The sequence below is a fragment of the Pinus tabuliformis genome, chromosome 9, assembly GCF_031772625.1.
Source record: "Pinus tabuliformis cultivar Carrire ecotype Pingquan chromosome 9, CPIR1, whole genome shotgun sequence".
In the NCBI taxonomy this organism is placed as follows: Eukaryota; Viridiplantae; Streptophyta; class Pinopsida; order Pinales; family Pinaceae; genus Pinus; species Pinus tabuliformis.
The window spans coordinates 1,054,014,941-1,054,029,338 of NC_142307.1; the positions used below are offsets into that span (position 1 = coordinate 1,054,014,941).

The 14,398-nt window shown below is 39.1% G+C and overlaps 1 protein-coding gene across 2 annotated transcripts in view; it reads left to right on the forward strand.

The window, feature by feature from the left end:
- Positions 1-240: 240 nt before the first annotated feature.
- The window catches only part of LOC149152308 (uncharacterized), a 223,977-nt gene continuing 209,819 nt past the window's right edge, over positions 241-14,398 (forward strand). The window contains exon 1 of one of the 2 annotated variants that reach the window (XM_089440587.1): positions 241-700. In XM_089440587.1, the coding sequence (XP_089296713.1) occupies positions 538-700 (163 nt within the window). In that variant the 5' untranslated portion in view covers positions 241-537. The remainder of the gene's footprint in view (positions 701-14,398) is intronic. The other variant, XM_089440586.1, reaches the window with a different exon arrangement.

Below are 14,398 nucleotides of genomic sequence, written 5' to 3' on the forward strand. Positions count from 1 at the left end.
AAAGGAAAAGATTGAAAGAATTGATCACTATTTTTTTTTATTAGATTTAAAAGTGGATCTGAGTATGACAGCCCATGAATTATGGAACAGGTCATTAAAGGTTAGTTATGACACCATACCAACTCATGTGTGATTCCACGGTTATATAGAATATTTATTTGTAATGAGGGTATGATCAGATTATATATTATAATTATAAAAAGTAGAGAGCATTTTTCGAATGGAATTTTAAAGGAGGGTTCTAATATTTCATTTAGAATCCAAGAAATGTTCAAAATGCTGTCAATTTTCAATGAAGGAAGTTGGACCCATCGGGAGTTTAATACCCACCAACGCTAGAGAAAACGGGTAGGAGTAACACGGGCAGGTCTTCCATTTTAAAACTCGGCCCTATGTAGCTGGTTACCATTGTGGGAAGCGTGAGGCGCGGGGTTTGAGGGGTGCAAAGAAAATCCGGGTTCTCTGTCTGAGAATGAAGAAAAAGCAAATCGGAATGCTGGCTATCATCGAGAATTGCAATTGATTGAGATTAGGGAGATGGGTAGTATAAGCAGCAGGATGACGATGTTGAGGTGCTCATTCAAGCAAATTACCATTTTATTGTGTGTGTTCAATGTGTTAGCCATACTATTGCTGCTTCAATCTCTTCTAACTCCTCTATTCGAACGCCACGCCTCCTATCAGTCTCACCGTTCTCCAGGTTACTTATTTACAACTCAAGTGCCTTTTACCTATTGTTATTTCCTTCAATTTCAAATTAATGGGGATTCATTTTTTCCTGCGCCTTATTCTGCAAAACCTCCGTTTTGGTGAGGGTAGATATTTAATTGTGTAACTTAAGCCCTTACTGGGTAGAAAACAGAAGAAGCAACATTGGAACTAGGAGGATTCGATCAGATGGTCGAAATCAAACAAGAATGACATTGTTATGGGTTATAATTACGGAGCATTGGCATGCATTGATCATGGTTTTCCATCCCAAAGAGAGTCATTTCGCATCATGGTTTTCTGTCCCGAAGAGAGTCATTTCTCTTAACTTTCTGAGCATATGTTCTGTTAAATTGAAGGGATACTAATGTTCAACTTTTCCAGATAGCTTACTTGTTTAGTTCTCAATTACCTCCAGATTACTTACTAAATTACCTTTTAGGTGTCGTTATTTCGTTCAATTTCAAATTAATAGGGATTCATGTTTTTCTGCTTCTTGTTCTGCAAAATCTCCGTTTTATTGGGTGTAATATTCTGTTGTTGTAATTTAAACCCTTTTTGGGTAGAAAACAGAAAAAATAAAATAGGAGGGTTGAACCAGATGGCCAAAATTAAACAATAATGGTATTACTATGGGTTATTGGCATGCATTCATCATGTTTTTCCGTCTCAAAGAGAGTCATTTCGCATCATGGTTTTCTCCTAAAGTGGGTCCTTTCGCATCATAGTTTTCTCCTAAGGAGGGTCATTTCGCTTATCTTTGAGAACATGAAGTCTGTTAAACTGAAGGCAAGTTCATGTTCGATTTTTCCATATAGCTTACTTACTTAGTACCCAATTTCCTTATTTATTTACTCACTTACCTTCAGGTTACTTATCTACTACTCAATCACCTTTGAGTTCTTGTTCTTTTCTTTGATTTCAAATTAGTGGGGTTCTCATGTTTTTCTTCTTCTTGTTCTGCAAAACTGCCGTTTTTCTCGGTTCAATTGAGGTAATTTAAGCCCTTTTTGGGTAGAAAACTGAAGAAATAACATTGGAACTAGGAGGGTTGGATCAGATGGCCGAAATCAACAAGAATGGCATTGACATTGGTTATTGGCATGCATTCATCATGTTTTTCAATCGGAAAGAGAGTCATTTGGCATTCATGGTTTTCTGTCCCAAAGAGAGTAGTGTCGCTTACCTTTGAGAACGTATGGTCTGTTAAACTGAAGGCAGGTTGATGTTCAACTTTTCCAGATAGCTTACTTATTTAGCACTCAATTTCCTTATGTATTTACTCAATCGCCTTTTAGATGTTGTTATTTTCTTTAATTCCAAATTAATAGGGATTCTCATGTTTTTCTGCTTCTTGTTCTGCAAAACCTCCGGTTTACTGGGTGTAGATAATCAATCGAAATAATTAAGCCCCTTTTGGGGAGAAAACAGAAAAAATAACATTGGAACTAGAAGGGTTGGACTGCCGAAATCAAATGAGAATGGTATTGATATGGGTTATTGGCATGCATTCATCATGTTTTTCCATCACAAAGTGTCATTTGGCATCATGGTTTTCCGTTCCAAAGGGAGTAGTGTCACTTACCTTTGAGAACATATGGTCTGTTAAACTGAAGGCAGGTTGATCTTCAACTTTTCCAGATAGCTTACCTATTTAGCAATCGATTACCTTATTTATTTACTCAATTAGCTTCGGGTTCCTTATTTACTAAATCACCTTTTAGCTGTTGTTATTTTCTTTAATTCCAAATTAATGGGGATTCTCATGTTCTGCTTCTTATTCTGCAAAACTTTTGTTTTACTGGGTGTAGATAATCAATTGATGTAGTTAAGCCCTTTTTGGGTAGAAAACAGAAGAAATAACATTGGAACTAGGAGAGTTGGACCAGATGGCCGAAATCAAATGAGAATGGTATTGATATGGGTTATTAACTTATTAGCATACATTCATCATGTCTTTCCGTCCCTAAGAGGGTCATTTCACATCATGGTTTTCCATCCCAAAGAGAATCATTTCGCTTACCTTTGAGAACATATTGTCTTTTAAACTGAAGGCAGGCCGATGCTCAACTTTCCAGATAGTAGGAACCGGGGTCTTTTGCCTTCATTGAAATTTAACCTCATTTTAACTACAGACGGGTCTTTGTTTAAGTGTATTTTCTTAAAATGAAAACAGTAATGATGATTTTTTATTATTATCACAGAATACCAAAATTCCACCAGATACATGCTGAGATGAGGGAAAGATGGAACGTAAGAGGCACAGGACTTTGCTCAGTGAAATATGGAATTGTATTAACTTAGAATCTTCAGCTGGTTCTTTGCAGTAGAAGCGAGGTAGCTTAAATAGGGAAGGACCCCTATCTTACATTTATATCTTAGGGAACTCTCCATGAACTGGAAAGACATCTCTTTTATTTGTCAATGAGAGTTAGAATCTAGTTAGGAAAACTAAATGACAAGTTGTACAACAGACAAAATATCAGGGTAGAATAAAGTCATGCACAGATTAAGGTGCTCATCAACACCAAAATTACACTTAGAGTTTAGACTGTGTTTCTATTACAAAGGCATAACAATTGTATCTATTGACAGGTGTAATCTTCACTTGTGGCCACAACTATACCATATTGTGTCATCAATGTTTTTTGTTAGGCATTAGTTATCGTTAAGAATATCATTTATTGTAATACTAGGTTATGGTTAGGGCCAACCTAGTCAATTTTTATATGTAGGCTCAATAACCCTCTTGGGGAGTGCATGTTAGAAATCCACGCACCCCAGGTCTAGTGTATGCTTTAGCTAGAAAACATAGACACACTGAAAATGCCTAACTTCAAACTTTCGCATTGTGGAAATTATACCAGCAATCAGATCAATGATAGTACATAATATTTACTGCCAAAACTTGTTTCTCAATAGTCCTTTAACAAGAAAACAGTAATGTTCCCTAAAAATTGATGGGCTAGTAGGGATGAAGTAGCTTATTGATTCCTATAGGCTATAGTCCTCGATAAAGGGGAAAAAACCCCCAAATACCCAATGTTTGGGCAAGTCTAAGGCAGTTGGAGCAAAAAAGCCCGAAGTTGGGGTTTGATGTGAATCTCACTCAATTAATTAAGGAGAAAATCCTCTCAAGGGAATCTATAGATACAAGGGGAAGGATCTGTGGAAGTATCTAGCAAGATAGATTTGGGTAAGTATCTGTGTTAAAGCAAGTCTAGCTACTCTGAACTGGACGAATTTTACCCTAGGGCAGAATTACGAGGCCTCCTATAGCACAGACCAAAGCCTTAGGCACCACTGAAGTCATCTGTGGCAGACAAACCCGAGCCTTCTGTAGTGGATTGGCAAGGGTGCCTGAGATAACCGAGATATTTTGTGGCAACACATCGAAGCTTGAGGAAGACCACTTGGGTTTCTCTGTGGAGTTGATCTAAGATTGATATGGTGCCAAGATACCCTTGAATCTGGGCCGTGTTCTTACCCTAAAGCAGTTCCAGAAATTTCTAGCACATGACATAAGTAGGGTGGAGCATTTTTAGAGTTAAAGTCAACTTTCCAGTAATTCTCTGTGACAAATTTGTGGACGGATAACCCTATGTGGTTACTGAACTAATTAAGAACAAACGCCTGAATCCTTTTCTGTGTTGGATAGAGACTAAAAGAGACCGAGTTTTCCCTGAAGCAATCAACACATATCTTTGACTCATTTTCGAAGGAGTATCGAAGTAGATTAATAAGGATGATTGTAGCCACAGATCACAGTTGAGGAAAGTCTCTGAAGTTTGTTGATTAGTCTGAGATTGGCCGTATTATAGTTTGAAGTAGTCTAAGGAAGCCTGGTAAAGTCGACATTCCTGAAGCAAGTTGGGTGCAAAATTGATAGTAGGGTTGCGAAGTAATTGGAAGGTGTCCACAAGACTTTGGAATTAGGCGCAGTATCCTGTAGTAGATATAGGTTTAAGGATATTCATATTTAGTCTCCTGATCAAAATCTGCAAGAATACTCTCTGTGCTCAGGTGGAATAAGATCGTTAGTGTATAAACATTGGTTATTTATGTGGTACTTAGAACTCATTGCTTGTTAAATTTCATTACATGAATAGTGATATGGTTGTTGACTAATGTGTAATGATTTTTAGTGTGGATCATATCTTATTGTGCTATTGGATGAATTGATGTTTTGCTTATTGAATAAGCGAAAGAAATTTCATTGAAGACACTAGATACCTGAAACGCTAGGTCACAATTATCCTAGGATACTACAAAAACATAGGGCTCTCATGCAAGGGATAATGGCCCTTTATATCCCTGTACAAATGCCAAAATACAAGTTTGACCTTTGACTAAATACCTAGGGCTAAGGCCAATTCCCTTAGGTCCTCTTCTGCTCAAAATACAACACCTACAACTCACTTAAATAACTTGCTGTAACAATCTAGGGCATTATCAACCCTCTTTAGATTACTCAAACACAAATCAGCTTACTTGGGCATGATCCTTTAGCCCATGGTCCTCTTGGTGTAGCTTTCATGGGCCCTTTGACAACTCCTTTAGGCCTTTGGACCCTTTACTAACTTGATGTCTACTCCGTTACCCTTTAGCCAACCTTGCTCACTGCTACAACAACCTTAATCAGCTTTTTCTTGCTTTGGCCTCCTTGTTTTTACCTTACACAAGTTAGTGGATGCCTTCCTAAGCCTAGCGAGCTATTGCAGCAGCCCTGCAGTCTCTTGTATCCCTCTTATGGCTTAGTGTGGTCCTCCCAGGCCTGCTTCGTGAGGCCCTTCCTCAACCCTCCTTTTGCAAACTAAAACCACATAAAACTTGGCCTCTAGTTGTCCTTCACTTTCTCCCTCTTAGGCCTGCATCTAGGTCACTTTTCGCTCCTCCACATGAAGATTAATCCTTATGCTTCTTGTCCCTTGTATTTATACTTTTCTAAGGGGTGTGAAACCCCCCAAGGGTTGTGTCTCTTGGCCTTGCTGACCAATTTGAGTCGACTTGACCCTTCAAACGACTTATAATTAAATTAAATATTAGATTCTTTTCTTTGGGTGCAAAACCCAAACAGACAAACCAGAAAGTCCGAAGGGCTTTTCCAACTGGAAATACCTTCAGAACTACCAAATTTCAACACCCCGTCTTGTGAGGAAGGTATTTCCTCTTGCCTCTGAATTTGATGTGCAACCACATCCTTTTGGAAGACTTGGATCTTTGAAGACACCGTGCTTCTAGAAGCCTGCCACTTCAGAGCATCTTGCATGGTCATCCAAACAATGACTTTCCTTGTTCCTAGAAATCTCCAGCTCCATGATTTTTCCTTGCATGGCCATGACTTCCTTGCATGGTCTACGACTTTCCTTGTATGCATCACGACTTTCCTTGCATGGTCTGTGACTTTCCTCTGCATGGCCCAAAAGACTCCACTTTCTCACTTGAACCTAAAGGTTAGGCTTACACTGGGCTGTCGACTCTTCCTCTTATCCAACAATCTCCCTCTGAAGCCAGAATCCCTTTGAGCCTACACAACCTTCCCTTGGCTCACTTTGCTTTCCCTCTCGGAAAGTAACCTCATGCAACTAAATTTGTGTCCTTTCAAGGTCAATCTCAAGCTGTGGTTGAAGTTTTGAACACTTGGCCTAGTCCACTTTAGACCACCGCAACTAAAATCTGCAAGTGTCCTCATCCTCCTGGGTCAAACACTTCATATACACACATGGCTCACTGTCAGATGTGCAACTCTGCAACCCAATGAAGATACTATCTCACAAAACTCATCAAATTGTAATCCGTATGAAGCTACCTCATCCATGCCAAAGCACTCCTTGCCAAGGCACCTGAGCTATTGCAACTTACTTTGACAAGTCAATGGAAGTCCATCAATGGTATCGACAACCCACCACTCAACATCCTGTTGTGCATTGATGTCTTCGCCAATCCACCAAAACTCCCATTTTGCTACCCCAAGCTATGATAATCCACAACTCCTTGTCTAAACATTCTGCTCCATGTCTAGCCAACTCACTTGGCAACACTGTTGCTTCCTGCAACAATGTCACAACTCCCTCTTAAAGTTGCCGCCTATGCATATCCCTAATCCAGTTACTCTTCTCTCCGTGTCAACGCTTTAATGCCATGTTAGAAATCCATGCACCCCATGTCTGGTATATGCTTTAGCTAGAAAACGTAAACACACTGAAAATGCCTTTACTAGCCTGTTGTCTATTGCTTTATCCTTAAGCTGACTTTGATCGCTGCTATAGCAGCCTTAATCAACTCTTTTCTGCCTTGACCTCCTTGTTTTTATGTTACATAGGCCAACAAATGCCTTCCTAAGCCTAGCGAGCTGCTACAACAACCTTACGACCTCCTGTGGTCCTCTTGGGGCCTATTGTAGCCCTGCCATGGCCTGCCTCCCGCAGCTCTCCTGCAACCCTCCTTTTTCAGACTTACAACCTCCTTTTGTAGACAAAAACCATAGAAAACTTGGCCTCTAGCTTGTTGAAAAACGTGTAACTAGGTTTGGTCTTCATAAATATGAAATGTACTTTTGATTATTATATATTGTAAAATGAGAGAGAAATTATTATTGTTATTTTGAGCATGGGTTTCATGCTCAAGGTCTTTTGTTTTAGAGGTCAAGCACCCATTGAGTGCTTCTAGGGTTTGTCCTAGGATCAAGAAGTCAAAAGAGTCATTATCATATGTAGAAGACCAAACTGGCTTGGTAGCTAAGAAGTCGTCCTAAACTAGGGCATTTCGTCCACCTTGGAAGCCTATCTATATGAGGGAAGTCGACTTCCTTGGGAAATTATTTATCCTCTCATCATTCAAGTGAAGGAGAAGAAGAAGAAGGCCAACGAAGAAGGATGAAGACAAGTGTTTGGGTTATTTCTCTCTCTCTCTCTCTCTCTCTCTTTTCACATGTGCGAAGGAAAGGAGGCTAGGGTTTTGCTACTGCAAGATCGAACTTGGAGAAATTGCAGAAATAAGGTCGAAGGAAGATCCATTAGGTCATCGTGAAGCCCTAGAAGGACGATAAACTTAAGCAAAGGTTAAGTAAAGCCTTGGAAGCCCTAAATTAACTCACACGTGTGGAAGGAGCAATTGTTGCTGGGGCCGAAAATTTCAGACTTGCATTAGAGGGTGAAATTCCGTTGTCGGGGATCGAAGTTGTGCTGCTGGAAGAGATTTGATTGGGTTTGACTTGGACAAAGGAAGCACATTATCAAGAAGGTCAGACTTGGTCTTGGAAGGGTATTGGTCTTGGTCTGGAGGTCTTGGAATTCGTCAATTGAAGAATGTATAAGAAAAGTGATTTGTGGGTGTTCCTCTCAAGTGGAGAGGTTTTCGCCCTGGCTTGTAGCCTATATCCTGTGTTCCTGTGCACTATTGGTCTTTTTTTTTGGTAGTTTTTTTATTACAAGATTATAAGAGAAGAAACTAATACGTAAGAAAAAGTAAAAAGTCATGACAAGCAGTTATCAAATTTAAGAGAAATCATACTAACTCTAGCCCTTTAGATTTCTCAACATGGTATTAGAGCTAAGGTTGGCTACGAGCATGATGAAGATCCATACATCCTTGAAGAAGTCTTGGAAGAAGTGTTCTATGGTAGCAAGTCATCTCAGGAAAAGTATCAAGACATTATGGAATCTCCTATTATCCATCAAGAATAGAATGACCAAGGCTTCTATAAAGGATGAAGGACTATTCTCAGCATTTACTGGCACATTTGAAGATGAGAATATTTAGGTCATTGATAGTGGAGCATCAAGACATATGACACAGGGGAGCACAAACAATTAAAGACCTTATCAAGAGGAAAATTCTCCTATTCCGTTGAACTTGGTGACAAGAAGAGCTATCCCGTGAGAGGAATTGGATCAACCTTGCGAGAGCTAGAGAATGGAGGAAATATTCATCTCAACAACATCCTATTTGTTCTAGGTTTGCAAACGAATCTACTTTCTATTTCATGTCTTGAAGATAAAGGAGATAGAGTGCTTTTATAGACGGAAAGGTTGTAATATGGGATAAAAACTTTGGCATCGAAAATGCAAAGATGATTGGGATTCGTGAAGGAAGAAACCGAGATTGGACCATCTCTGAATATTTGGCTGTCCTGTCTATATTCACATTCCGAAGGATAAGAGAAAGAAGTTGGATTCTGCAAGCATGAAAGGAATATTTGTTGACTACAGTAATACTTCAAAGGCATATGGGATCTTCGTAAAGGAAGAACATCGAATAGAAGTAAGCTGAGATGTAATCTTTGATGAAAGTATTGCATTCAAGAAATCAAAGGACCTCTCGATGGACTCTGATGATGAAAAACTTCCAATATTTGAGGAAGAATGCACAAGGGAGGAAGAAAACTCAAAGCATGAAAATGAAGGTCCCAATGAACCTGTGTAGCCTGTGATCATCCTTGAAAGCAAAAAAAGACCAAATTGGTTGCAGTCTACACTTCTAGATGCAGAAGGACATGGAGCAGCCAAAGGCACATTCAGGGAAAGTAATAAGCCCAAAAGATATTCAGGGTATGCAACCTATATGACAAAGTTAGTAGAAGCAGAACTATCCACCTTTGGAGAGGTTGTCAAACATTCAAAATGGAAAGGTGCCATGAATGAAGAGTATCAATCTATAATGGAGTTTGGGAGATCGTACCTAGGCCTAAAGACAAATCTGTGGTAACTTCCAAGTAGCTCTACAAGATTAAACACGCAGTAGATGGAAGTATTGATAAATATAAGGCAAGATTTGTGGCTAGGGGCTTCTCTCAACAGGAAGGCATCGATTATGAAGAGACATTTGCACCTACAACAAGGTATACAACTATACGTTCGTTGGTCTCTTTGGCAACATCGATGGGATGGAACATCCATCAAATGGATGTCAAGACAACATTCCTGAATGAAACTATTGATGAAGAAGTCTACATAGAGCAATCCTTGGGATTCAAAGTAAAAGATAGAGAGACTTATGTCTGCAGGTTGAAGAAGGCACTGTATGGCCTCAAGCAAGCACCAAGGGCATGGTATGCAAGGATGGATGCATACCTACAAATATTGGGCTTCTTAAAGAGTTCTGCTGATCCAAATCTTTATATCAAGGTTGTGAAGGATGAGCATGTAATCATTCTTCTATATGTGGATGATCTTCTCATGACAGGTGTGGAAGGTCGCATTCAAGAGTGCAAGAAGCAACTGGCAGCGAAATTCAACATGAAGGATCTAGCGCTGATGCAATATTATTTGGGACTGGAAATTTGGCAAGGACTTGATGAGATTTATCTAGGTCAAGGAAATTATGTGATCGAGATGCTGAAGAGGCTTGACATGATGTGTTGCAAACCTATGACAACCCCTATGATTACAAACTTGAAAAGGCTAAGAAGTCCTGAATCAATCCCGGTGGATCGGACAAGGTATAGACAATTGATTGGTTCGCTGATGTATTTGGTAAATACTCAACCAAACATTTGTTTTGCATTGAATGTTCTCAATTAGTTCCAAGTAGAGCCCAAGCATGATCATTGGATAACAGGCAAGCATATACTGAGATATTTGCAAAGAACAATCCACTATTACCTGAAGTATGATAAGAGGAATGGTGTCCAATTGATTGGATATACAAATTTCGACTGGGGAGGCAGTGAGATGGATGGAAGAAGCACTACTGGAGGATGTTTTAGTTTGGGATCCTCCATGATCTCTTGGATGAGTAGAAAGCAAGAATCGATTGCTTTGAGTGGTGCTGGGTTGAATATATTGCAGCCTGTGAAGAAAGCAGAGAAGTTGTCTGGTTGAGGAAGCTGTTGTCCGACTTGTTATAAGGTTGTTTGAAGACCCAATGTTTCATGGAAAGACAAAACACATAAGCAACAAGTATCACTATATTTGAAAAATGGTGCAAGATGGAGTGTTGCAGCGACAATATATTTCCATCGATGAACAGGTAGCTGACATCTTGACAAAATCTCTTCCTAATAAGAAGCTTGTGTATTTGAGAGACAAGCTTGGACTGGTTGACATATCCTCCCTGATTGAGAGGGAGAGATAGACACATCATTCTTGTCTTCACTCTGTGAAGAAAGAATGGAGGATTGGGTAAGCATCTGACATCCGATACTCTTTGAGGATGAGGTAGGGCATCCAAGATAAGAGTAGTCGTAGAGGAAATTCCTTGAGGATGTGGTATTCCAAGATAGGAATTGTCTTGGAAGGACATACCTTGTGAACACCCGAGTGGGGTATGTGCCTTGAGAGACTTTGATGATGGTGTCTATCAGTCATTGGTCTCGCCAGCATTGTGCTATGATCTCGTGGAGAGATAGAGCTGTTAGTCAAGGCGTTGCTATATCACAGTGCTGGTTGGAATGATGCAAAGAGATGGCTTACCAATCCGACTCTTGTCATGAGATCTCTTTAGTTTGAGAATGTCCATGTACCATTTATGAATACCTCCCTAGTTAAGAGGGAGTGTTGAGAAATGTGTAACTAGGTTCGGTCTTCATAAATTTGAAATGTACTTTTGATTCCTGTATATTGTAAAATGAAAGAAAAATTATTATTGCTATTTTGAGCATGGGTTTCATGCTCAAGGTCTTTTGTTTTAGAGGTCAAGCACCCATAGAGTGCTTCTAGGGTTTGTCCTAGGGTTAAGAAGTGAAAAGAGTCATTATCATATATAGAAGACTGCGTCGGGCACATTGTTACTTGTGAAAAGAATTATTTTTCTATTTTAAAGTGTCAAGATACCCTCCAAGACCAAGTCGGCCTAGTAGTTAAAATGTCAACCTAAACTAGGGAATTTCGTCCACCTTGGAAGCCTATATATAGGAGGGAACTTGACCTCCTTGGGAAATCATTCATCCTCTCATCATTCAAGTGAAGGAGAAGAAGAAGAAGGCCAACGAAGAAGTAAGAAGGACGAAGACAAGTGTTTGGGTATTTCTCTCTCTCTTTTCACATGTGCGAAGGAAAAGAGGCTAGGGTTTTGTTGCTGCAAGAGCAAATTTGGAGAAATTGCAAAAAGAAGGTCGAATGAAGATCCATTAGGTTTTCCTCAAGCCTTAGAAGGAAGAGAAACTCAAGCGAAGGTGAAGTAAATCCTTGGAAACCATAAATTAGCTCACACGTGTGGAAGCAACACTTGTTGCTAGGGCCAAAAATTTCAGACCTGCGGTAGATTCCGAAATTCTGTAGCTGGGGATCGAAGTTGTGCTATTGGAAGAGATTTGACTGGGTTTGACTTAGGCAAAGGAAGCACATCATCAAGAAGGTCGAACTTGGTCTTGGAAAGGTATTAGTCTTGGTTTAAAGGTCTTGGAATTCGTCAAGTGAAGAGTCTATAAGAAGAGAAGAGATTTGTGGGTTTTACTCTCAAGTGGAGAGGTTTTGACCTTGGTTTGCAGCCTATATCCTGTGTTCCTGTGTATTGTTGATCTTCTTGTTTTGGTAGTTGTTGGATGATAAGAATAACATAATATTAAGAGAAGAAGCTAATAAGTAAGAAAAAGTAAAAATGCATCACAAGCAGTTATCACGTTTAAGAGAAATCATACTAACTATAGCCCTTTAGATTTCTCAACATAGCTGTCCTTCACTGTCTTCGTCTTAGGCCTGTGGCTAGGTCACTTTTAGCTCCTCCACAAGAAGACTAATCCTTAACTTCTTGTCCCTTGTATTTCTACTTTTCCTACGGGTGTGAAGCCCCAAGGGTTGTGTCTCTTGGCCTTGCTGGCTGACCCTAGTTGATTTGACCCTTAAGTCGACTTGTAATTAAATTAAATATTAAATAATTTTCTTTGGGTGCAAAACCCAACAAACAAACCGAAAACCCCCAAGGGCTTTTTCAATCGGAAATACCTTTCAAACTACCAAATCTCAATAGTGCACCCTACTTATGTGGGCCTAAAATCCCTCTTAGTAGGATACCCTACTTGAGTTGTACTCAAATCTTGTTTTTAATATCATATTGTGTGATAATGTGATCAATCTTTACCCTACAAACATTTTTTTTTAATACAAGTGATTAAGCCTATGGGCACTACATCCTTGGTGTTCTCTTGTGCTATGGTTGTGTTTTTTCTCTCTAAAGCATATCTTTTGGAGAGCTCTAGTGCACTTGTTTAGTGTTGTTTCTCCTTTACTTTTGCAGTTTTTTGTGTTGGTTGTTTGGTTCCATTTGATCCCCTCATTCTCTTGTAATCTCAACAAGAAAATTGTGCTTCTTGTTGAATCTAGGAAACACAATTTACTTGATTTGCAAAGAGTGAACAATTTCACTAAATGGCATAGTTGGAGATTCGAGAGTAAACAATGTATTGAATAATATTTGATGCCCATTCTCTCTAAAAATACCATTATCTCCTGCTTAATTTGAGAACTATAAAAGCCCTTTCAGTAAAGATGACATGTCTAGAATTTGAGAATATAAAAACCATTTTAGTAAGATGACATATGTGAAGATGGACTTGTAAAACATTGTAATATATCAATATTTAATGCCCACCAATTTCTGAAAATGAATTTGTCCCATCCCATCTTGCATAAAAAGATGATCTTGTTTGATCTCACCTTCTTGCTTACCATCATGTTGTTTATCATCACCTCTATATCCCTGGTTTTCTATATCTTCGGTAATACTTGCAAAAAGTAATCTTTGACAAAATTGTGGTTATGCAATTTCTTGATATCATCTATTTCTTTGAATACTTCTTGAGTATTTGTAATATCCCCATTTTCAGTTTCCTCTATGGTACAACCAGGATGGATTTCCAGGGTATGTGATGGCCAGGCCACAAGAGAAGGATTACATCATTAGGGGTCCCGAAGGGATCCTGAGGTATTTTTATCGATCCAATGGCATTCGCTTGGCGTATTCCATCATCCACACAACTTGCCTTTTGTTCCGTTGCATTTGGACAACTTCCATAAAACGGGGTTATTATTGTGCCTGACTTGATTAATTACACTTGAGGTGGCATTCTTGGAGGAGTATTTGATGGAACACCCTAGTGTAATAGCTCGTTGGAACGAGAACGAGAAGATCTACATGATGGGATGATTAGGAGAGACTTCTAGTGGCCAGATAAAGTATGGTGAGCGATTTACCATTTTCCTAGATTAAAAGTGACTTTAATTAGTCACTGAATTAAATAAAAGAAGGCAAAAATAATTAATTGGAGGAAAAGGGCCCAAAGTGACTTTAGTGAAATAAAATAAAATTAAAAGTCACTTAGATGGAGTCAAAGGGGAGCTTCTAGAATAATATTAAAATAATCAAAATAAGATACTTCTAGAAGCTTGGAGATCTATCTATTGAATCTTTAAAAGGAGAAGGAGGAGATCATTTCAGGACATCTTGGATTTGAGTATGTCTTTTGGTGTGGTTTGGAGAACCTAGTTCTTTGCTTTTGTAGCTCCAGCCTCTAGGACAGAAACACACTGGTGATTTAGTGAGAGTGGGCGAGAATCGATCTCTTCCATTGGTGAATTCATCTGGAATTCACAGGTGCACTTATTGATTCTGTAGTCAGTTATGGAGGCCAGTTAACATTGAAGCAAATTATTTTTGGAGGCCAAGTAATTAAATAAAGTTGAGTTTTTCTTATGAGTTTGCAACATTCTGGTTTTCACTTTGCAAATCTATTTAATTTTTGCCGCAATTTCAT